Below are 23,007 nucleotides of genomic sequence, written 5' to 3' on the forward strand. Positions count from 1 at the left end.
TTAAGCCCTAATGGAGACCGCCTTTCTCTGTCGGAAAGCGGTGATTTAGGCTCGTAAATGTTCGCAAGAACAGGACAGCGAACACTTGATTTCATACTGCTGAAGTGGCCCATTTTTAAATCCGAACTAGCACTACTTGACGAGCGGTACGTGCACTCCATGTCTGTGGTCTCAGCGAAACACGGCGTTTTCACTCAGGGGAGCACCTGAGTTAGGGAGGACTTAAACCGACGTATCCGCGGTATTTCCCGCTGGGAAATGCGGGCTCCCGGCAGACGCGCTTCCCTACCGCGCCGGCCATGGGTGGGACCGACCTGCGTGGCTCCGTCCCTGCCGGAGCGCCCTACCTGCGGCGGGGCGGCGCAGGAAGGGGGCGGCACGGCAGGGCGGCGGTTCCGGGCACGTCGCGTTCCTCGCCGCGGGAGCGCCGCGCCCCATGGCCGCTCCGCAGGACCCGCTGCCCCCAGGTGAGGCTGGGGCGCCGCGGGGAGCCGGGCGGGCGGGCGGGGATGCCCCGAGGGGCGGTGGCCGCAGCCGGGGCCCGCGGGGGTCCGGGACGGGCGGTGCGCGGGGGGCGGCCCGCGGCGCCCATCCCGGGCCGGGCGGAGCCGGGGCCGCGGCTCCTGGGGGCCAGGTGAGGAGCGCACACCCGGCCGGGCTGAAAAGGGTTTTTAAGTTGCTCCCTTCCCCCTCCGCACACGCCAGTTAAGTACGGTAATAATTTATCATGTGCTCTGCTGATGTGATTTAACGTAACTTGTCTTGTCAAGCCTGCTCCAGTATTTAGCGTCTAAGTTAGTTTGCGCTAGTTAAGAGCAGGTTCAAAATACCTTTTTAAAAGGCGTTTTCTTAGGAGCCCAGAGCTCGGGTGGCTACGAAGTCCACGTGCCTTAATTTACATAGTAATGGTAATGGTGTAAATGACTTTTAACGCCTCACCTGTGGTGTGCCAGCATCACAGACTTTTCCATGAGCTATCTGCTCAGACAGGGACAAAGTTTTGAGTAATTGACAGTAAACAAAAATACACAAGTGCTGATGGACTTGGGCTTTTCAGGGTACTGAATATTCTAGTATAATTTGCCATATCTTCTCCTCCTATTCAAATCTAAATTCATGTGCCCCTAGTCAAAGCAACATTTTTTATTTGGGTTTAGTCAAAGAATTCATCTTTGTGAGCAACATTAGTATTAGAGTGATTACTTGTTAAAGTTGTGCTAAGTTAAAGTATTAATGTGTATGCCAGCCTTGGTGTGGAAATGTGCATGGTTGAACTATGTAACTACAGCTGATTTCAGGGGCTTCACTCACTACTGTCGGTGTCAAGACTGTGTTGCAGAGTAAAACTGTAAAAGAGGAGAAGACTGTCTCTGCTCCTTGGTGCTTTTTGAAACCCCTTCTGCTTAAAGGTCAAAATCCTGAGGTCCCTAAAACTCGCTTTTAGACTTCCTTCCAATGCAAGGGTGAAAGGCAGAAAAACTGTTCGCACTGGTAAGTGCAGAGCATTGCATCCCAATAATAGCAGCGGTATTGGACAGAATGAAAAGGTGGGCATCGGTACAAGTCTGCTGCTCTTCTTGCAGACTGGTCATACTGGGGGGGCCCTGGCAGAGCTGTGGCAGCTGCTGAGCAGCATGCAGGTGCAGAAATGAACCTCAGGAGCAACCACTGAATCTGATTTGTGTCTGTCCGAGTCAATGTGCACATGCTGATTTACATCCATCTGAGTCAACTCACTTATGGCTCCCTGCAGAAGATTGGGGAAGTAAATGGTCCAGTGTCTGTATCCTGTTGGGGTGAGTACAGGGTAGTGATTTTGTAAGGGATCCCATGTAACGTTGTTATGAAGCTGTCTGTCAAAGTAACCATGAAATCAGACAGTCAATCAGATGATACCCTCAGTTCCTGTTGGCCTTTCAGCATGCAAAACTGTGGATAGTTTACATCTGAGATAAACACAGAACTTTCCTCTCTACTGCTTTGTGCACCTGTGTCCAGCTCTATGACATGAGCTGTGGAATGTTGGGGCAGATGCATGTGGGAAAGGGCGAAAGGACATTCAAATTGCCTTATTCACAATAAAATACTAGGTCTGTGGTTTTCAGATTATCTGCCATATGAGTGGTCAACAAGATCCTGGTGAATCATCTGCAGCCCAATATGTGGAGTTTTTAATCTTAGGTGCAAATATTTATACACATACATGCCACTTACAAAAAAACTGGAGACTTAATAGTAGTCTGCAACCTAAACAAAACAATGAAAATTACTATTCTTCATAAAGAACTGTTAAATAAAGGAAAGCAATTGAGGTATAGGAAATGAAATACAATTTTAAAATACTTTTCAGGATGAATGCCAAGCAAGAAAGATGCAGATTCTCATGACTGTGTTTATGTGTGAGACCTAGAAAGCAGGAGTGAGAGGTACCACCCTTGTACCCCATCACCTCTTGTAAAGATACCCTTGGGTCTATCAAGTCCTTGTTTCAAATGCCTGTTTTCTCTGAGCTTCTCCAATTTTTTCAGTGCTTCCCACTGGGTTGTGGGAAGTGAGTTACCAATGTCAAAATGTACCTTGGTGGTCAGGGAGATGTAACAGAGAATAGAGGACAGAGCCCTTTTATAGCTACAGTAGCCGGTGAGGTTCACCAAGGCTTGGACATTCTGTGGGGTCTGCCTTCACCTGCCTCAAGGCTCATCTTACATGGGAAAAAGAAAGTTCTGGGGGTTGTTTTGTTGGTTTGGCTGGTTGCCTTTTTTTTTTTTTTTAAAATTCATCTAAGAATCTGTAAGGAGGAGCTGAAAGGCTTCCAGAATAAACAACAGTAAGGTGCATGCTTTGCCACTGGTTTTGAGTGGAAAAACAGTGAGACTAGGGATGCCTGGGCTGGCCTTCTTCCCTGGAGCCTTTCTTTGGCTCCCAGTGCCTCGTTTTTCAGCTTTCCTTTACTGGGTGGGCTTCTATTTGCCCAGCTCCCCTGCAACTTTCCACTGCAATTCCCACTAGGAGCTTCTATTTTTGGTCCTACCCTCAAACAATGTCTTATGCCAGCTTATTGTATTTTCCCATGTCCCAGCGACTCTCAACTTCTCTGCATTTGAGAGTTTGTGCTGACTGTTGCTATCAAGGCAGGCTTTATCCAGAATATTTTGTTAATTCCATGTTTCTGGAGCAGGGATTTATTATATACAAAAAAAGACATATGACAAGAACATGGGGTTTAGGTTGTTTGTTTGTCTTCCTCTTCTGCATATGGCTTTCTAATTTGCAGTGTGAACAATGCTCAATGGCATTTTCATAGGCCCCTGCCTTTTTTGTGCCTTTGAATGTTTACATTCAGTGTGCAAAGAGTGTGCTCAGCCCTTGTCATCTACCCCTCTGATCATGTGCCACCTGCCTGGACAATGCCTGTGGGTTTCCTGGGGGCTCTAGCACTGAGAAAGGCTTTACATGGAATCTTAGGGACACCCAGGAACTGCTGGTGGTGGGGCTGCCTCACAGAAGCAGGAGGGAGAACAACTCTGTCCCACTGCTGCCTCCTTTTTTATTTTCAGTTTACTGTGCTGTCTTGCACTGGTTATTGCTGTAGCTCGTTCTGTTGTATTGAGTGGATTGGTAGGAGTGGGTCCCCAAATAAGCAATTATGTTAAATTTGAGCTCTTTAGAATAGTGTCTGTGTAACTTCTGTTCTGTTTTGGGGCTCAGTGTTTATGATGTGTGCTTTGTAGTTAATTTCTGTGACTCTGTTCTAAATCTACTGGTTTTTATATTCCAAAGAAGGTAATCACCAAATACTGATTACAATCATGTCTTTCTTGTTGCTGCTGAAAACTTAATGTGTACTTGCAGTAAGTGACTTTTAGAGCAAGAGTGACAAGAATGAAGATCTTAGCACATAATTTAAAATGTTTTTCAATTTTTGAAAACATTTATTCTTATCAACAGAAGAGATTTCTGAAAAATATGGCAGGATGATGTTAAATTATAGGAGTAATTTTGTGAATCCTGTCTTCTGTACGAGATTTCAGATTTTCTGTGCACTTTTGGTCAGTATCCCACTAGTATTTGTCAATTTAGCTATTGATGCAGAGGGGTTAACATTTCATGACTCACCTGCAGGTACTTTGAAGATTCATGCTTTGATTCTCTTGATATTAATATAATAGATTTTTACTGTTCTATTGTATACAAATAATTAATATTTTGCTCAAATATTTTTAAATGAGTGTTTTCAATTTTCTGTTGTAATCTGATGTTCAATCTAGTATTTTTTGTTGTAGTGGGTATGTTCGTTTCCTGTTTGAATTATTTCTTTGAGGAAAACTTTCAATGCTGTCAATAGGAGAACAGAACTTAGCTTTTAGAAAATTTACTGAATTTTAGTATTTATTGCTGACATGTTTTGTGATTTTTTTTTTCAATAAAGATAGACTTCAACTAAAATCTCTAACTAGAGTTAGGTGTCCTGATTACATGTAGTTTCTAATGTCTGTGCTAGTAGTTCTGACATTTTCCAGTTTGTCATGTTTTCTTGTGGAAATATGACATAACGCATGTAATGGCTGTACAGTTGTGTTTTACGTTGAAGCAAAATAGCAAAGAAGCAAAATATGAATTGGCAGAAATATTTTAATGACTATGCAGTGATAAAGTTTTCTTTTTTCCAGCAGATCATGCAGCAAAAGAGCCAGTGGAGGATACAGATCCAAGCACTCTTTCCTTAACAATGGTATGTGTTTCTAGTCTAGTGCAGTTGAAATCATTATAACTCTGTATGGTTATGTGATGCCACAGTGAGAGAAAACATTCAAGGATGCTAACTCACACTGTCAGTGTATATAAAAGATTTGAGTGCACAAAAAGCCTTAATAAATTAACCTGTGCAGTCAAAGTGTAAATAAAAATACCAACATGTGTATCAGCTGAACTGGATGGTATTATCAGTGAAGCTGCCCATGGGATAACCTCCAAAGGCTCTGGCAGTGACATCTCTTTAGTTTAAGAAAGTCCCAGCAACTGAGAAAAATTAGTGCTGACATTCTTTTGTCTACATAGTTTGAACGGATAAAATAACCCACCTAGGGCTTAAAAGTTCAACACTCCTAAGCTGTTATTACTTCCTGTAGCTGATTTGGAGTCATGGAAAGGCAGAATCCAAGAGCAGTGCCTTAGGCAGGCCCGGCTGAGCCTCGGGAGGGACCAAACCGCGCCCTCTGGTGCTCGCTGGCACACGAGCGCCGCTTGTGTCTCTCTTGGATCTCAAACATCCCGGGCTCCTGCCCACGTGGGAATAATATGAAATTCTGTGACAACTTTTTAAAATGTGCCTTTCTGTAAAAGGCAGACCTGCTTTCATATAAGGGCGAGAGGCATAGGGAAGGAGGTAAGTGTCAGATATAATGATAAGTTATGTTATGCCTGGGAATCAGTAGCTGCCTCCTTAAACTCAGTAATAACCACTTCCTATTCCCTCTTAATCAGCTATGTAAGTTTAGAGCAGAAGGGAAAATATTTCTTTTTCTTTCAATGCAGTAACATTTTATTAAAAGCTTAATCTCCTAAAAGACAATTTGAAGTCATGTCTGTTCTTTCTGACATGCGTTACCTTTTCAAGATTATCTTGCTACTTCAGTACAAAATTTCTTTCCTAAACTCTGCTTTTTCACTAAAAATAGCTTTAAAAATACCGTAGCAAAGCAGCAATCTCTATTACTTCTTCAAGTGCTAATGAGCAGTTTTAGTAACATCTCAGTTTCCAGAGAAGAGTGTTGCTGTATTTGATGGTGAACAGATCAACTAGTAGCAACTTGAGAGATACTACTATAATTGTGCACTTACAAAAGTACATAAAGAAAGAGTATATAACTGCTCTTTCCCCAGCACAATTGCACTCAAAATAACAAACATCTGTGTTTCTTGCCTTTTTGTAACAGACAGAAAAATATCCTGTCCAAGACACAGGAGTACCTAAAGGTAAGTATTGTGAATTCTCTCTATTCAGATATCATTGATCTGTTGCTATCTGCAATAAAACCAGTGGTGTTACCCAACAGATTAAAATACTCATGCTTTTTCTACATATTTGTGCTTTAAATGTAATGCCCTCTTTATTTTTGAGGTCAGTTTGGTGTGTTTATCTAACTTTTGAAATTTCCTTCTCAAGTTTAGTTTTCATCTTAAAGTCACTCTAAAAATATCATCAGAAGACCTGAGTTCTTGGTCTGAAAGGAAAATACAGTGGTGCCATTGAAAGACAGGGTTCAGACAACAGATGGTAGGGACATCATAATGTTGGGTAGTGACTTCGAAGGGACTACCAGTGCCTTCATGCTGTTAGAAATAAAATCAAGAAATACTTTCCAGGTCTTTTGCCTCTGACTGCATTCCCAGCCTTATAAGCTGTCAACTCTTCATGCCATCTTTTACCTTTAGCTGGTTTAATACCATCTACTGGGGAACCTACTATTAGGTCTACTCTGCACAAGTTCCTGCCCCTCCTTGCTGAAAAAGGAGAGAGGGAGTGCAGGTTCTGAAGAAAAATACATGGATTATACAGAGTGAATATCCTCCTTATGTTTCCTTGATGTGTGGGGTGGTTTTTTTTGTTGTCATCCCAGGCTTGGCCATTGACTTTTGTCCAGAGAATGCCCTGGCAGGGGCTTGCCTGAGGAGCACTCTGCAGGTAGTGTGTTCTCCATCCTGTATTGCAATTGCACAGCAGGTCTGCAGTGGGACAAGCACAGGAAACCAGGCTTGTCGTGATGGAAACTTGTGCTGAGGAGTGGGAGGGGTATATGGCTGGGGTTAAAGAAAAATTGGAGATTATTCTGGAGCTTGAGAAAGCCAGGCAGAAGAGATGAGCACTCTTCAGAAGTGCTGCTCAGCAGGGAAGGATCATGTGGGATGAAGACTCTTGAAGTTACAAACTAGTTTCTGTTTATTTGCAGGCAGGTCCTTCAAAATTGTTTATTAGCACCAAAGCAATTACACTAGAACATTATTTTCCATGTTCTGTTTTTTATTTCACCTGTGACATTAGATCCTCCTCAAAATTAATTAGATAAATTCCTAAATTTCAAATTTGCCATGGCTGTTTAAAATCCAAAATTGCATATTCTAAATGCATCTAATTTAAAAAGGAAAGCTAAGACATAAGTAAAAAGGTCATCACTTTCTGTAAAAAGGAAGTGCACTTGGTTTATATTTAATTTTCATTTTTATTTCCTCTTATTAATTGTAAGAAGATGTAATTACTTGTATAGCTTGACATTTCCCCTTTGAAGTTGAATGTAATACAAATACCTCTTAGTATTCTGTTCATTACTGTAAATTTCATTATTTCTTTAAGAATGGCTTTTCATAGTTATTTCTATAAAACATACAAACTTAGAAGTATGAGTCTGTCAACTAAAAATTGTGACAGATATGCCAGTCTGATTTTGTATAACACACAATTATATCTGTTTCAGATTTAATGTTTGAACAGACAGTACATTGGTGAGAGGGGCTGTCTGTATCTTTTATTGGTCAATTAATTAATGGACTGTTTTGGAGCCATAACTTGTTAAAGTTCTTGGCACCCTTTGCTGATTATGAGAGAAGATGGAGTTGAGGGAACTTCTTATCTTGCAGAGGTCGCCTTAGTGTTTATCATTATTTGATAATAATTCTATTTCCACCCAACTATAGAACAAATTTCATGCATATTATTTTCACAGGTTTGATGCCCATGCTTTGCATTTTCAGACAGGCTTTTTTTGCCTTTTTTTGGGGTGGGTTTTTTAGGTTTTTTTTTTTGGTTGGTTGGTTTTTTTTGCTGTTTTGGTTTTTTTGTTGTTGTTGTATCTGGACCTACAGTCATAAAGAATAATGATGGTCCTCTACCAAACACTGACATCACTGGGGATGAAGTATCTTCCATCTGTCTTACAAAACCAGAAAAAGAAGAGTGATTTTTGGTTTTCTTTTTCTTGTAAGTGTAAGGATGAATTATTTGATTCAGATCAGTTTCTTGAGTGAGTTAAGAAAATATTGCTTCTTTCTGTTATGTGATGATTCATAAAGGATTCAATGAGATCTTGCCACTAAACAAACAATAAATGGAAACATTCCAGTGCTACAAATGTAGTCACCCTCATGCAGGGTTCTTGTGTGTAAAAACATGTAGAATATAACCCTTTTTAACCTTGTGTTAATGGGTTAGGTCTCCACCTGACTCAGGAGAATCATGCAAATAGTTTGATGAAGAGGACCTTACTAATCATGCAGAGTGTACAAGGTCCACAAAGGGTTTATGTATCCTTTGTATCCCATTTTGAGGGCCGAAGTGATGCTTGAGAAGTTAGTAGAATTTGTGCTGTATTAGGGAATGCTGTGCTCTTCAGTGGACTCCCAGGGCTGTTGATAAACACACTTTGAAATGGATTATTTCAGTGCTTCAGCACATTCCTGTGTAGTAGGAATCACTAGGATGAGTCTAGTTCACAAAGGGGCAGAATAAAAGATAAATATTTATGCAGTATTTATTTTAACTGTCATTTTAAGTGTGATGAGAAAAAGAAAACAAAAATTAGAGCGACTTGTGACATCTTCAGCCTACTTTGTTGTATTGGTGGAGTTAATATTCTGTAGTCAGCTTTCTGAAAGAACAACATGACTCTTGCTTTAAAAATAGTGTGATGTTTGTTTAGAAAACAACTGCTACTTTAGTATCTAATCTCTGCAAGGATTATATTTCTTCTCACGGTCATGCTCTGCATGACTGTTACAGCCTCTGCTGACTTAACATTTTGGGCTTTTAATCTAGCAATTCCCAGCATTTGATCATGATATGGAGTTAAATCTTTTGTTAGGCAACTATACTGTAATTTGTTTGATAACATAAATTACTTACTATTTAAATTTGTGAGTGGAAGACTAGTGTTTCACACTCTTTGCCTTAGATGAGGAATACCTAACAGATCAAGTTACTTTGGAAATTGCATCTGTGAACATCAAGACCCTTACATCAGATTCTGGCCTAATACAACAGGTAAGAAAAATGATGCTTGAATGTGAACTAAGTTACTGCTGTTAAGTCAGTAAGTATGTTAACGAATAAGTATATTTTCAGACTGTATCTGGAGAGCAGAAAATTATTCAGTAAAACAGACCAGAAATTTGCTTTCTTTTCAAGAGTTCAATGAAGGGAGCTTTTGTGGAGAAGAGCAAAAAAAAAAAAGATTATTTTATGATTAACATGTACTTTTTAGTTTAAATAGGTTTTGATCAATGTATAGATGTTCTGAAGAAGAGCCAGCAAAGTGTTAAAGCTTTGTCATGCATGCTGTCCCTCTGATGAAAATATTTCCTGGTGAAAATAAAGCCAGGCAGTGAAGAAGTAAGAAAACCTAGATTTTGTCTTTAGGGAGGCATTGGATGGTTTTGCTTTGATTTTGGGATACTGCTCTTCCCATAGCTGAAACATTGTCTGCTTTTTGTGACATCTTGCATTGCCATAGGAAGGGCAATGCTGAGTGACTCCCATGCTCCATGGTTATCATCTTTCAAGTGAATGTTTTTTGCTGAATTTCAAATTGATTCTCTTTGGGTTGAGCAGAAACTTGGAGAAGAGAAATGAATGAGCATTTTCCAGCAAGATGAAGAATTAAAAGGAGTTCCTAATGCCAGAGTCCCAGCTGAATTCCATCAGAAACAAACATGGGTTTGGTATGCATTTCACAGATGATGGAGGTAACTGTTCCTTGCCATCATCAAGAAGAGAGCATTTGTTGGCAACTTAGAATCACCATAAAGATAATTCAGTGTATTAGGGTGGTAATGGTTCCACAGAGCTGGAAAATTTTCTGCTTACCTGCAGACTGCACATAAGTTTATGGCTTTGATTTGACCTGTAGAGGATGATTGGATCTTCACTTATTGCAATTACATTACAAGAAAATGATCTTGAATAAACTTGAGTGCATCTGACATGATAATTTGGATTATGACTGATCAGTAAAAATATGAATTTTGAAAACATGTGTGGCACAGGTAAGTATTGCTGCTTTTCTTTGTACTTTTTGCAGTACTACCCACTCTTATTTTTTATGCCTCATAAGGCATGTATAATGACACAAGGGCACTTAGGCATTGGCTTTCACAGTAAGGTTTGAACTTCAATGAATTGATAAAGTCTGAGAAATGAGGTTCAGTACAGCAGTTAAGTGAACAGTATCTGCTTTTCCTTTTTTTTTTTTTTGTTTTTTTTTAGTGTGGATTTTTTTTGTTTTGTTCAGTTTGTTTTTGTTTTTTTTAAATTTGCTTATTTATTTTCTTTTGAAGTAGATGTCTGGGGAGGCTGAGCTGTCCTGGGAAGTTCCTCATTCTCCCCAATGACTTAATCTTCTGGGAATTTGCTCCTTGAGGCTCAGTATGGCATTTGTTGGAGTGGAGACAATTACTATAATCAGAAACTGCAGATTTAATTTTTTTAAATTTGTGTGCTCACATGTTGCCGTGAAGGCCAACTTTGTGTTTAAAAAGCGTTGTCCAGATAAAGCTGTCGTGGTAGAAAAGTAAACTGCTAGAAGATAATGGCAAGGCTTATTCAGTTGCAATTGACATCTCTCTTAGATAGAGAGATGATCTCTCTTGAGCAGACATTTTGATGAGGTTGCATGTGTGGTCTTGCAGTTTTCAGGGAGTAAAGAAATACTGAAAACAGTATGCAAATTTTTCCTTTCTTAACAAAGTCTGTAAATATTTTGGAGAGAGTTCACCTTCTTTATAATTAGATCATGAATGCATGCAAGTTCACCACAGCAACTGAAATTGCCTGTATTCTATTTTTAGTGGATTTCTTAGTAAAGAAGGTGTAGCAGGTTGGACTAGAGTATCTTATTACACTATATTGTTACCCATATATTGACTTCTGTTTGTATGCACAACTTGCAAAATTAAGAAGCCTGCTGTTTCAGAAGAATGACACAATACAAAAAGATCAACAATACTTCATTGCAGCTATCTAAAGGGAAAATCCCCTCTACTTTCATCTTTAAATCCTCAACAGAAGAAAGCTATTTCACCTGGCTCCACACCTGCATAGTTAAAGTAAGGGCAGCTGCAGTTTCCCCACAGTTCTACAGTCAAGGGGCTGTCCTTCCAGTTATTAGAGGTTGCTAACTAGTAGAATTTAAATGTTACAACGTGTGTTACAGTCTCGGGCTGCTAAGTTATTTCATTATGTTTAATTAGCAGATGAAACATCATTGAGGGAATGTTAACTTCAAATAGGGAGAGGGGTAGATGTGATCTGCAAAAATATTCACCTCCACCTGTTGTCTGTAAAAGCTTCCCATGTATGTAAAGAAGTTCGTAAAAAAAATTTCTCCCCTTTGCCTAAATCCATAAAACAATCCCTTATTGCTGCTTGTTACAAAATTCTTGGTTTTTACATTGCAAAACATTTTAAAAATCTTTTAAATCAAAACATATGGCTTGTTAAATAACTTTTGGGTGTTTAATAGAGAGTTAGTCACAAGATGCAATGCTATAGCATATCATTAATAAAAATGCTGTTGTTCAGTGCATACAACCGACAGAGCAGTTTCATGAGCCAAAGCATGGAAATGCTGCCTGAAAAGACTCCAGATTGTTAGCAATTCCTCAAAACTATATGTCTATTTCCTGTCTGATTTTACAAGTAGCTTGGGATTCTTCTAAGTAATCTCCTGCTGGTTGTAAATTAGTCAAATACTTATTCTGTTGTTCAGTTACATTGTTTTATTTTTACTTTATATTTGTTTTCTGCTTTGTAGCCAGAAGACAAAGACACACAAAACCATACTGACGAATCGCTTTCAGGTAATATGTCAACTTTATTGTTCTTCCTATTTTATTCCTAGGTTTTATTAGAAAGTGCTTTTTTAAAATCTGCTATTTGTCACAACAAATAACTGCCTGGATAATTAGTGCTTATGGAGCTCATTTCCTTACCAGTGTCATTTACAGCTTCCTCTTTGTTCTAGGAGGATGGTGATCAATAACGCAGACCATACAAAATATGTAACTTGGGCTTTCCAAATACTTTTAGTACTTCTGCCTTTGGAAGTGACATGCAAATAGCTGTCAGGAGAGAGCAGAAGCTGGCAGTAGGCTGTGAGTGCTTATCCCACCATTTGTGTGAGTTCTGCTGGGGAGGGGTGTATGATATACAGTTCTCTTAGTCTAACAGTAAGAAACTGAGAGTTTCCTATTAGTAAGGCAGCTTGTCCTATCAGGTAGCATTAGGATCATGCCGTTAGTTGGGTAGTGCTTGTCAGTGTCTAGGACAGGACCACCTTAGAAAAGCAGGGTTCTTTATGATGCTTTTGATAGTCTTCCAGATGGTATAGCACAAGAAGCAGGTTCGTTTAGTTTTGTTTACTTATATCTCTGCCCTTTTACAGAGGTGTTTTCTTTACCCCTTCTTCCCTGTTTCTATTGGAAGAAAAACTTTCCCTGTCAACCCTGCCAGAGTAAATAAGATGAAATTCAGATAGGGTGCTCTCCTGCCCCATGCGCTCAGCCAGAAATTTGCTTGGATTATATTATATTCATTTTGCCTTGTTGGTATAAGTAAAGGTTGGCATGAATGAAGCAAGAAAGTTTTGTCTCACTTCAGCAAGTTTAGAGAAGAACAGAAGAGTTAACATACATATTCCTGTAGAGAGCAGCTGCAAGGCCTGTGGAATACTTGTTAGCTAAGATGTCACCAGAACATGTTTCCCTTTAACAGGGAATCTATGCCTTTCTATGAAGTTATGTCTCCGCAGCGGTGTTGTTGCTGCACGTCCTGACTTGTTGAAAACTTCAGAAGTTGTCCTTGGCCTGCTAAAAAAACAATCTGATGAGCAATGTTACAAACTAACAATAGCCTGTTCTTTCTTTAAAAATAAATAGAACATGCATGCAGACATTATATTCTGGAATTTTCACACAATCTGACAATAATTACTGAAAATAAATAATTGATGTTAAAAAAAGAGCCACAAAATCCCACAAACAAACAGCCTGAACAGATGCTGTTGTCCTTATGAGTAGGTGGCACTAACTACCAGATTTTTCCTTTGCCAGAGATACAGTTCAGGCCTCTGATACAGCACTTGTAAATTGTGTGTCACTGTTTTCTATTGTTTTTAATAAATCTTTTGATTACTATCAGCCCCTTTTTCAGAGTTTCATCTGAAGTAGGACTAGCTACTTCCCTATTTCAAGCTGTGCACTGAGGCTGGAGCACAGAAACTTTATGAAAAGCTTCTAGGCTGTGTCCATTATATACTATTTGGAGATACCAGATTCTCCCTGCTTTCAAAAAGGAGCAGGGAGAGTGAAGGTCATGTCTGCAGCCAAAATGCTCAGGCCATGTCCTGAAGTGTTGCAGTGTTAAAGGTCTTGGTATTAGACTTGGACTAGAGGTACGACTCGAACTGGTTTCTATGTGGTTTAAGGGGTATTAATATATAATATAGCCTGATAGCACCACATTTTTCCCAATTTTGGGGGAGATGCTGACTGTGGTGTGTAGGAGATATCTAAATGGCAATTTTCAGTATTTGATGCAGATTTTAGAACATATCACCACTTTTTTTCACCAACTTGGTATTTTTCTTTTTCTCGCGTGTGGAGGAGTATGCACTTTATTCCTTTTCTGATGTACCTTTAAAATAGGTCTTGTTGGCAAAACAGAGACAGTTTTTATTGCAAGAGCCCTTAAAAAGCAAAGGAACATATCTACTTTTTCATTGTGATAAAGTACTAGATATTAGTTGTATTTGGATCTGTCAGCAGAGATTCTCCTGGTGCATGTATTTCATGTTGTTTTGAAGGTAGCAGCTCATAAATGCAAAGCCTTTTCCTTCATTCTACAACACAGGCACACAAGAAGCACAGAATGCACACATAATCCTGTTGGTGATGTAAGTGGGTATTATGGTAGATTCAAGGAAGAGACGTTGTTCCAAAACAAAAAAAGGGGACTATACTAGCTCATATACTGCATTGAACCCTGTGTCTTTTCTGTACAAGTATAAATAACTTTTCCAAGTAATGTACTGTCTTTAAAAACTACTGTCTTTTTGATTAAAGCCACTTTTGATTAGAGTGTAGTGAAGAGAGAAGTTTTAGAAAGTAATTTAATGAGGTCTTCATGAGAAGAGGCATTACATATCACTATTCTGACTTTTTCAGAAGCAATTCAAAGAAATATAATACTCCTCAACCCTATATGCTTTTAACTTTTTGTTCCTGGTGATACCACAGCAATAGATCCTAATTTCTTCCCACGTAATTATTTTCACTGCAGATCTCAAGAAAACCTGCAAGGAAAATGTCACCTGCTCCTTGTGCTTATTCCGTGCACCAACCATCAGTGACATGCTCGATGATGAGGACTTGTTGTACACAGTGAGGCTAAAGCTGGATCCCTGCCATCCAACAGTGAAAAACTGGAGAAATTTAGCAAGCAAGTGGGGGATGACTTATGATGAATTGTGTTTCCTTGAGCAAAAGCCCCAAAGTCCCACCTTGGAATTCTTGCTACGGAATAGTGACCGGACTGTGGAGCAGCTGATTGATCTCTGTAAATTTTATAAGAGAATTGATGTTGTGAAAGTGCTGCTGAAATGGGTGGAGGAGGAATGGCCCAAGAGAGGGAACAGAACTTACCAGAATGATTTCTAGGTCAAAGTTGTTATTCTGTACGTGTTAAATGCTAGCTACCACTGATACATTGGAAGTTTCCCTTGCAAGAGAGAGAAAGCCTGTACTGAGGGTTTGTATACTGTGTAAGCTTTATCTACTGTATACACAATGTAAGCTTTATGCCCTCAGGGTTGCAAAGATAACCTTCCAAAGTGGATGGAATCATCCAGGTTGAGTTCTTGAGTCTGCAAATACCTTCAGTTTCTTTGCTGCTGTTCACAGCCTTCCTAAATAGAAAAGGAATGAAAAAGCCAGACTGCTTGTTTTACTGCAGCACTTGTGAACCACATTAGTTGTGTGCTGTTGTTATTGGGAAAGCCACAGTTAGAAGGCAAGTTTCTAGGCCTTACTGGTAGCCCTTCCACAATTTTGTATGTTCTACCTAGTGGAACATGAGGTGGAATCTTTTTTCTTCCTTTTTAGTTGTTTTTTTAAGCTTTGTGACACTGTTTTTGGCACAGGAACACCTCAGTGTTCCAGGCAGCAGTTTGGATCTGAATGTTGCAATTAACTGAATATTCAACATCACAGTTGAAAAAATTAAGTCTCTTATGAACAAGAGTAGACATTAACCAATAACAGCTGTTAAACAAAATAATTACATGCTACTACATCATAGTGTATATATTTACTCTTAAGAGAAATCATGCAATTCAGAGAGACTTTTCAACCCATAACCTTCAGGGGCAAAAAAAATCCAATTAAAAGGCTCTGTGCTTAAAACTACTTTCCAAAGGTTTAAAGACTGTGTACACTGTGAGTGCAGGTATCAAATCCCTCTCACTTTGTAGTGTGGGATGATGGCACCACAGGGTATTGTTAGTATTGACTGTAACTTCCCTTTTCACAGGCTGTGGTTTTCTTTACAGTTCTGTGGGTTGGCCTACTTTCTGTCCCACACCAAGGCAGTTGCAGTCTTGTGTGAAACTAGCACTATATATTGATTAGAACCACTCTAATGGAAAATGAACAGCTGAGTTCACCTACAGCCCAGGTGGATGGCTATTAAAGCACTTACAGTAGTTTAGACTGATTTTTTTAAAGGATTCTGATTGTCTGAATTACACTGTTTACATTTTAAATGTTTCAGAATTGGCCTTTCTCCTACCATTCTTCTGACATCTCAGACATGTAGTATGTATATAGGTGTATATACCCAAGCACTGGTCAAGCTGTAGGGCAAAACTAGAATGGGGTGCAGGTTGATACACTGTTTACTTTTCTCGAGTAGATATAATAATTAGTAGTGAAGCTGAGGGAAGTCTAATGCTGTATGCTGAGTTTCTTACTGTAAGAGTTTGAAAAGGGACCTCTAGTAATACTTTACTATAGATACTGAGTGATATGGTTACAGAGGAGCTAGAAGTAAAGACTAACATTTTCAAGTCAGGCACTTGTTCTGGACTGACATAAAATTAGCTTTATTTTAGTGATTTCAAGAAGCTGAAAGTCTTGTTTCAGGGTAAAGAAATTGACCTAAATTTGAGGTTTGAATTTTAATTTTTTTAGAAAAGACTGGATTTTGTGATGAATTTTTTTAACCATTCCTCAAAAAAGCTGCTACTCTTTAGAACTCTAGTTTTCTAGCTGTATTTTAAGGAGAAAATTTTACTGCTCTGTCTTCTTGGGGCTGGAGTTTAAGTGTTTAATGGTTCTCTTCTAAGAGTGGGTGTGTCACAACAGGTGTCTGTCAGCTCATAACTTTTGCAAATAATCTGTCTTGAGTTAGATGCTCTAGATTCAGCTTTGGGGACTATGGCTGTGGCTGGGCTGCCTGCTGCTTTCAGGTCCTGCACAGGCATCCACTGCTGATGTGCAAATAGCTCATAATGCAGCTTGTCCAACATAATTCCCATACCTTGGGCTGTCTGCATGCAGGATTTAGGTTCATATGTCTCTGTGTTTATTGTTATAGAGCACAACAAAGTACAAAAATACACAACTCCATCAAAAGGGTGCAAGAGAGAGATTTATTACAGCAACATTACTTTTACACATCTTCAAGATATTTACACCCATCCAACATACACATTCAGTGCCCATTGGTCATAAGAGAGAAACAAAATTCCCAGTAGGTGATCAGGGAGCCACATCACTCTGTGAGCCAGCCAGAGCCCATATCTCTTAACTTTCTCTCCTTCCTCTGGTCTCCATGGTAACAACCTTGGTCTTCCTTCAGGAGAGATATGGGGCTTCTCCTTATCTTCAGGAGGCCCTTGCTAGCTCACAAGGACAGCACAGAATCTTTCCTGCATGTGTTAAGTTGTTCTTCTGAGTGATGAGTGCTGGCATGTATGCACACAGCTTTTGCCTCCCATAACATACCACAGGTATATCTTGTGTGGTATTTTTAACATGCTGTGCTTTGGTAGATCCAGACCAGCTAGGAGCTGGAATCCTCATCTAAGAATCAGAATGGGAATATGAAATGATGCAGTAACATTCCTGAATCAAGGTGTTCAACTGAAATATACCCACTTTTGAGGAAACTCTGTTGTCTTGTGAAGATGAGTTTGATCCCTTGAACTTCTTCAAAAGTCAATGTCATATGCAAGAGTTCATGTTAGATGGAAATAAAGCTGCTTCTGAGAGTTCATAGGTGGATTCAGTATAAATTCAGCTCTGAAGGTTGAAAATGTTAGCCTTAAACTTCACCACACACTGGATTACTCATAACTATACTTGAAATACTTTTTTTTCCTCCTTGTATGGCATAAATGGAGATGTACACACTCTTTTTCTAGTTTTATATCTGTTTACAAGATATTGGTCTTGAGTGTTCAATTTATTCTTATGTCTTCTGTTATAATGTGTACTATTTTAGAAGAAATATAGTTGTCGATGTTTGACTTTATTGTATTTGTTTTTATTACAGCTGGGAAAACAGCTGTTTTCCTTCTCACCAGACCCCTTGGAATTACTGAACTATCAATTAGTTGTTCTGTGTAAAAAATATCTTGTATTGAAATTCATGATGCCTTAAGGCACTTTCGTTTGCAACACATACTGCTGTTGAAGAAAGGAACATACATTTTTTTAAAAATGTTTTCTGTATGAAATATTAGTTAATTTTGATAAGATGAACAAAAATATTTATCTAGAAACTTGTAGCTGAGTTACTGACTAAGAGAGGTAAGAAACCTATATGGGGTGAACTTTTCCTGAATTAATACCCAATCTGATACTGTACACTAAAAAGGTTCTACTAGGCTATCAGTTTTGTTCCATTATATCCTTCTCCTATTCCTGTGAAAGACCTGCTCTCCCTTCAGGGATTTCCAGTTTTTTGCTTGCTGTCTCTGTGCCTGCAGGATGATCAGTGGCCTTTGCCACCCATTTTGGCTTCTATGAAGCTGGTCAAACCACTGTATTATTTCATTCCTGCAAGCTTATCTAAGATAAAGTGAGTTTAATTACTGTTCTTCAATGACAAAGTTGTAGTCCTGTGCTCCAGGAGAACCTAGTTTTCCTGTGAGAAACTAGTTTTCAGCCTGTTTTGTCCTGTGAGGACAACTATGGTTATCCCCAGCAAAATGGTGAGAGTGTCCAGTTGCTTTACTCTCCATGCACTTCCCTTGGATCTGTGGAGAGGAATGCAGGATAGGTTTGGGACTGTCTTTTGGAACCTACCATAAAGGATAGGCATAGTCAGTGTGGTCCCAGATGCTTGCTTCAAAATTGGTTTACAGTTTCTGTACAAGTTAAGGTTATTCCTGAACCAGTACTGAAAAATGGAGATCTGCAGCTTGGCCTGGGCAATGCTTTGTGCAACAGACTACATGTTTTTCACTGTCTCAAAAGGCCTCCCACAGTTCCAAGTCAAGCTGTTAGCAAGAGGAGAGAAATGTAAATTCTGTCTTATGATTCTTTAATCTAGGGTAGCACTCTTGACTTGTGGCCAGACATAGCTGGAAATTATTTGTCAGACAGAAGAACTGTTTAAACAAGGTCAAAGGAAGTGCATGGCATTTATAATAACTTAAAGAGCAGCCTACTTGTGTAATTTTTGCAGCAGATCATGTTCTTCTGTCCATGAAGGCAAAGCAATTAGTTATTCATAATTACTTTCAATATATCTTGTAAATTTTAAATTTTGGTTCAGTTTTGGACAGAAGGGCAGAGCACCATTAAATGAGGATGTGAGCTTGTTGCCTCTTTTTTTCTGACAGAAAAGTGTTTTTCCTAGTCTGAATTCAGCTAGTCTTGATTCCATGTCTATGGTCAGTTGGCCTTAAGTGGATAGGGAAGGTATGGATCTACGGGTTGAACAGGCTGAATATCAGCAGCACTAAAAGAACTTACTTTGAGAGGTGCAGTCAGTAGTATTTGCCTGTATTTTGGCCAAGGACTGGGACTGACTCCATCTTACAAGAAACTAACAGCAAAGAGAAGTAGACAGCCTTGGGAAAGGGTTGCTGTACCCTCTGTTAGGGGCAGAGGGGCAATTAACAGCTGGGCATACTTACTAGCTTGATCTCTGTGTTTTGCCTTTGTAAAACAGTGATTCTTGAGTTCAAAGGCAGGTCATTTGAGGAAATGTATATTTGTTATTGTGGTAATGAGAGTTGCCCGAGATTCTTAAATGAGAAAGATCAGCGCAAGTAACTTGGATAATAAATGTGTTCTGTGTATCTATGTACAGCAAGGAATGGATACACAACTTTACACATGAATGTGAAATTATTCTTTTTTTATTATGAGTTTGTTTCAAAATTACCCCCCCAATATTTAATTTGGGAATGTTTTTTGTCTCAAAAAAAAAAATCCCAAACCCTGAAGTTTCATATTGTTGATGACATAAAAAAAATTTACATAACTAAAAAGTTCTTTAATGGAAAAAGCTATGATAAGAAAGGGGCACACAAATCCTTACAGTAGTAAAAATATCTTGAGTCTAAGCTGAGAATTTATTTTTGTCTTTGCACCCAATATATGTGAGCTTCCCCTACTTCATTCACAATCCTGCAACCAGTGGGTGGTTTTTTTGGTCCTTATTTACTTTTGCCTCTGCTTTCTCTGAAGCAGAGAAGTTCACCATCTCAAAGGTCTTTTAAAAGCCTGATTGTCTCTAACCATCAGGAAACAGCTACCATCTCGTGGTGAGAGGTGATACTACACCCTCGCACGTCTCCCTTGAAAATGCAGCAGAGCTGAGGGCAGGTGAGCTCATCTATAACTGCAGAGACCCACCAGGGATATCCAGGAGCAACTGCAAGGAGGATAATGAAGGTGTGAAGGTGAAGTTCTAGGGATCTTGGGCTTGGTCACGGTCCCTAGTTTGAAGAACATCACACAGTCTTTCCTTTGGCACAGATATGTGATATTTCCTAGTTTTTATGTCCCTAGGTAGGCAGGGATTGAATCACTGTGCAGACTGTGGCACAAGCGCCCGGGGGTGGGGGTGTGCTGGGTGTGCAGACAGGGCAAGCACAGCACAGGTTTGCTCTCCCAGCTATTGCAATGCAAATGAAGGCGTGATCCTGACTTTCAGGAAACCTGGAGTGTTGTGTCACTGATTTAAGAAAGAAGGGGTGAGTATGTTTTAAGGGTTATATGGCCTGTAATTGGTTTTCAAAAGGTCTAGTGACTTGGTATCTTCTTTATCCTTTGGCCCACATATCTATTCTGTAGCTTGTTTGCTCTTATGCTTCTCTTCAGTGTTTTGCTTTAAAAAGCAGGCATTGCAACAAAAAAATAGAATACTTGGTAGTTGCTGAAGCAGCTGTTGCATTTTAAGCTTTTGAATCTGTAAGCCCATTTAAAAAAAACATTACTTTTTGTTTCCTGTGATTTGCAACTTTAAACTGAAACCTGGAAAATCTGAATGATCACTGAAGCTAAATAGTGACATGTCAAGGAAGAGTTATGGAAGGCCACTGATTAACTCATAGATAAGTAAAAACTGAGCCAGCTGGGCTGTCAACTGAAATTTTAATGTTGGTGTACCAAGAGGTGGTGACTTATGTCCTCCTTGAGTCTAAAGCTTTTCAAAGAAGCTAGGGGAATAATTTCCATCAGAAAATGCTGTAATGTACAAACAACTCCACTAAAACTACAGAAGACACAACAATGTCAGTCTTTTGAGATCATGTGAAGTCCTTAAGCACAAAATGTCTGCTGAACAGTCCAATGTGCTAGAGGCTTTACCCCTGTGGCCTGTAGTATTGTATAAACTAGGGAAAATTAGTTATTATATACAACAACAATTTAAAAACATTAGTCAAGAGTAACTTCCATGGGCAGGTTTCTTAATGGAGACTAGTGTTAATTTATGTCAAGTCTAGGCAATTCCATTATTGATGGAAATTTTATAATTTGAACTGTGCATAAAATACCAGGCCAAGTAAGTGAGTGTGACTATGTTTGTTTTCACCTTGACTTTGGGACCATGGCTTGCTATCCTGAGAGACACAAGGTTACAGGCTTGGAATCAAGGACAGGAGAGGCAGGTAAAATTTCTTAGGGGTAACAGGGTCCTCAGTTAAAGGCCTTTTGGCCAAGAATAGCTGCTATATTAACTTCAGCTGAAATTGGCTGCATCTGTTTTGACAAAGCATTTCTGTTTTTCCAGCAAGCAAAATTCTGCCAGAACATGAGAAGTCTCTGCTGACAGGATTACACACAGTCCCAGCAATGGTTGAATGCACATCAAATTTGGAAGAAAAAGCCTGAATTAGGACTTGGACTGTGGAAATAAGGGAAGACTTTGTTATTTGCTGCCAAGACTGCCATTAGTAAATGGTGCTAAAAATAGCAGTCACAAGAAATCAGCAGAAGACTGACAGTCTATGAACAAAGCAACAGCACTGTAGCTAGCACAAAGCTGCTGAAGCTGTAACCCAACTGACTCATTGTCAACCCTGCATCAGGTTTGGGAGCTGGAATAGGGGCTTCCCTGCAAATTTCATAAACTGCCTATGACAGCCTAAAATCACATGAATCAAGCAGCTGTTCTGCTTCAGAAAAGAACTGGTGCATAACTCAAATCACTTTATTTCCTCTGGTTTGTTTCTTCCCAAAAGTAGAAGAGCCCTGAGCAAGAAGTAGTAAAGTAGTAAAACTTTATTTTCCGTGGTTCTAGAAACATTTCCACCTATTGCTCTTCCTTTCTGCATCATATTTTTTTATTCCAACCTTTCAGCATATTTTCTGTCTTTGCTGTTTGGCCTGAACTTTCAAACCTACTTTGAGGTTGCAGTCTAATACTGACAATTGAGTGTATTTCATGTACTTCTGTCAGTCTGGTTTTATTAAAGTGTTTTACTTTTTCAACTAGAGTGCCTAGAAAAATAGCTTCAAAGAAAAACTAAGTGGTAGTTCAGACCTTTTATTTGTTCTCTTTTTAAGTAGTGCTGTGGAATAATTCCCGCTGTGGAATTATGTAGAACAGTTGAATAGCAGGCTTTTTGCTAGCACCTGACTACACACAATAGTTGTCAGTCCTCTCTCACAACCATTCATGATTCTAAGGTACCTTTCCCCAGGCAATCTGCTCTGCTGCTCTTTTATCTGAGTACCTCATTTCTGCAATTCTCTTCAAAAGAAGTGTTATTGTACCTTTCTGTGAATGAATCCTTCCAATCTTATTTAGCTAAGCTGAGGTACCCATTAAAGCAGCAGTCCTACAGCTATCAGCAGAACTCTAGCAAGTAGATAGATGATTTGAGATGGGGCTTTTGTGTTGGTTAATTGTGGAATAAAAGACTGGATATTATCTAGCTAAGATACTCTAGTGGTCTTTGTGATAAGTGGCTGAATGCCATTCTAAATTCTCTACAGCCACATACACTGCTTTTTGCAAGGTAGAGGAATACTGAATGCCTCTAATTGAATAGGAGATGGTGATTTAAGCTTGTGAGCCTTTTATATTGCACTCTTTATTTTTGTGCTCATCTTTTCCCCATCCAGCATATTAACAGGGGAACCTGAAGTAGTGCTTCTCTGAGCAGACTGTTGTTACACATCATGAGCTGTGAAACTGCAAGGGACTTCATTGGCCATCCTGCTGACCTTACCAATACTGCCAAAATCACTCTTACTGGGGCCTGCAAGGGAACAGGAGGATGGAAGTGCAGCCTTGGGGCGGTGGTTTTAAAGATTGGGTTGGGTATAAGATTTCCATGTTTTCAGAAACACAAAGGTTCTGAGGCAGCCAATGACCCAGTCTGAGCTTTGAAACTGTGTTTGGGTCTGGTGACATGAAGATGGTCACAGAAATGACCACAGTCATCGTGGGCCATTGGAGAGCCTGGAGAGTTGAGCGGAGAGAAACCTAATGAGGTT

General features: G+C 39.5%; 1 protein-coding gene across 3 annotated transcripts; it reads left to right on the plus strand.

The window, feature by feature from the left end:
• Positions 1 to 314: 314 nt before the first annotated feature.
• Positions 315 to 17,578, plus strand: EDARADD (EDAR associated via death domain). Of its 3 annotated transcripts, none has more exons than XM_071432391.1 (6): positions 315 to 467; positions 4,674 to 4,732; positions 5,937 to 5,976; positions 8,946 to 9,034; positions 11,802 to 11,847; positions 14,327 to 17,578. In XM_071432391.1, the coding sequence occupies exons 1-6, from the start codon at positions 437 to 439 to the stop codon at positions 14,701 to 14,703; spliced, it is 642 nt and encodes a 213-aa protein (XP_071288492.1). In that variant the 5' UTR covers positions 315 to 436; the 3' UTR covers positions 14,704 to 17,578. The 3 variants fall into 3 exon arrangements, with proteins under 3 accessions (XP_071288492.1, XP_071288484.1, XP_071288500.1); XM_071432383.1 differs by having other exon boundaries at positions 334 to 467; positions 4,671 to 4,732; XM_071432399.1 differs by lacking the exons at positions 315 to 467; positions 4,674 to 4,732; positions 5,937 to 5,976; positions 8,946 to 9,034 and adding an exon at positions 9,051 to 11,094.
• Positions 17,579 to 23,007: the final 5,429 nt, after the last annotated feature.

The sequence above is a fragment of the Agelaius tricolor genome, unplaced genomic scaffold (genome assembly GCF_023055355.1).
Source record: "Agelaius tricolor isolate 1412-34295 unplaced genomic scaffold, bAgeTri1.0.p SCAF_1, whole genome shotgun sequence".
In the NCBI taxonomy this organism is placed as follows: Eukaryota; Metazoa; Chordata; class Aves; order Passeriformes; family Icteridae; genus Agelaius; species Agelaius tricolor.

Bases quoted from the DNA above. Each gene is read 5' to 3' on its own strand.
- EDARADD (XM_071432383.1), top strand. From the start codon at position 437: ATGGCCGCTCCGCAGGACCCGCTGCCCCCAG. The intron at 5,977-8,945 runs GTAAGTATTGTG...TCTTTGCCTTAG, and splicing joins AGACACAGGAGTACCTAAAG to ATGAGGAATACCTAACAGAT. The intron at 11,848-14,326 runs GTAATATGTCAA...TTTTCACTGCAG, and splicing joins TACTGACGAATCGCTTTCAG to ATCTCAAGAAAACCTGCAAG.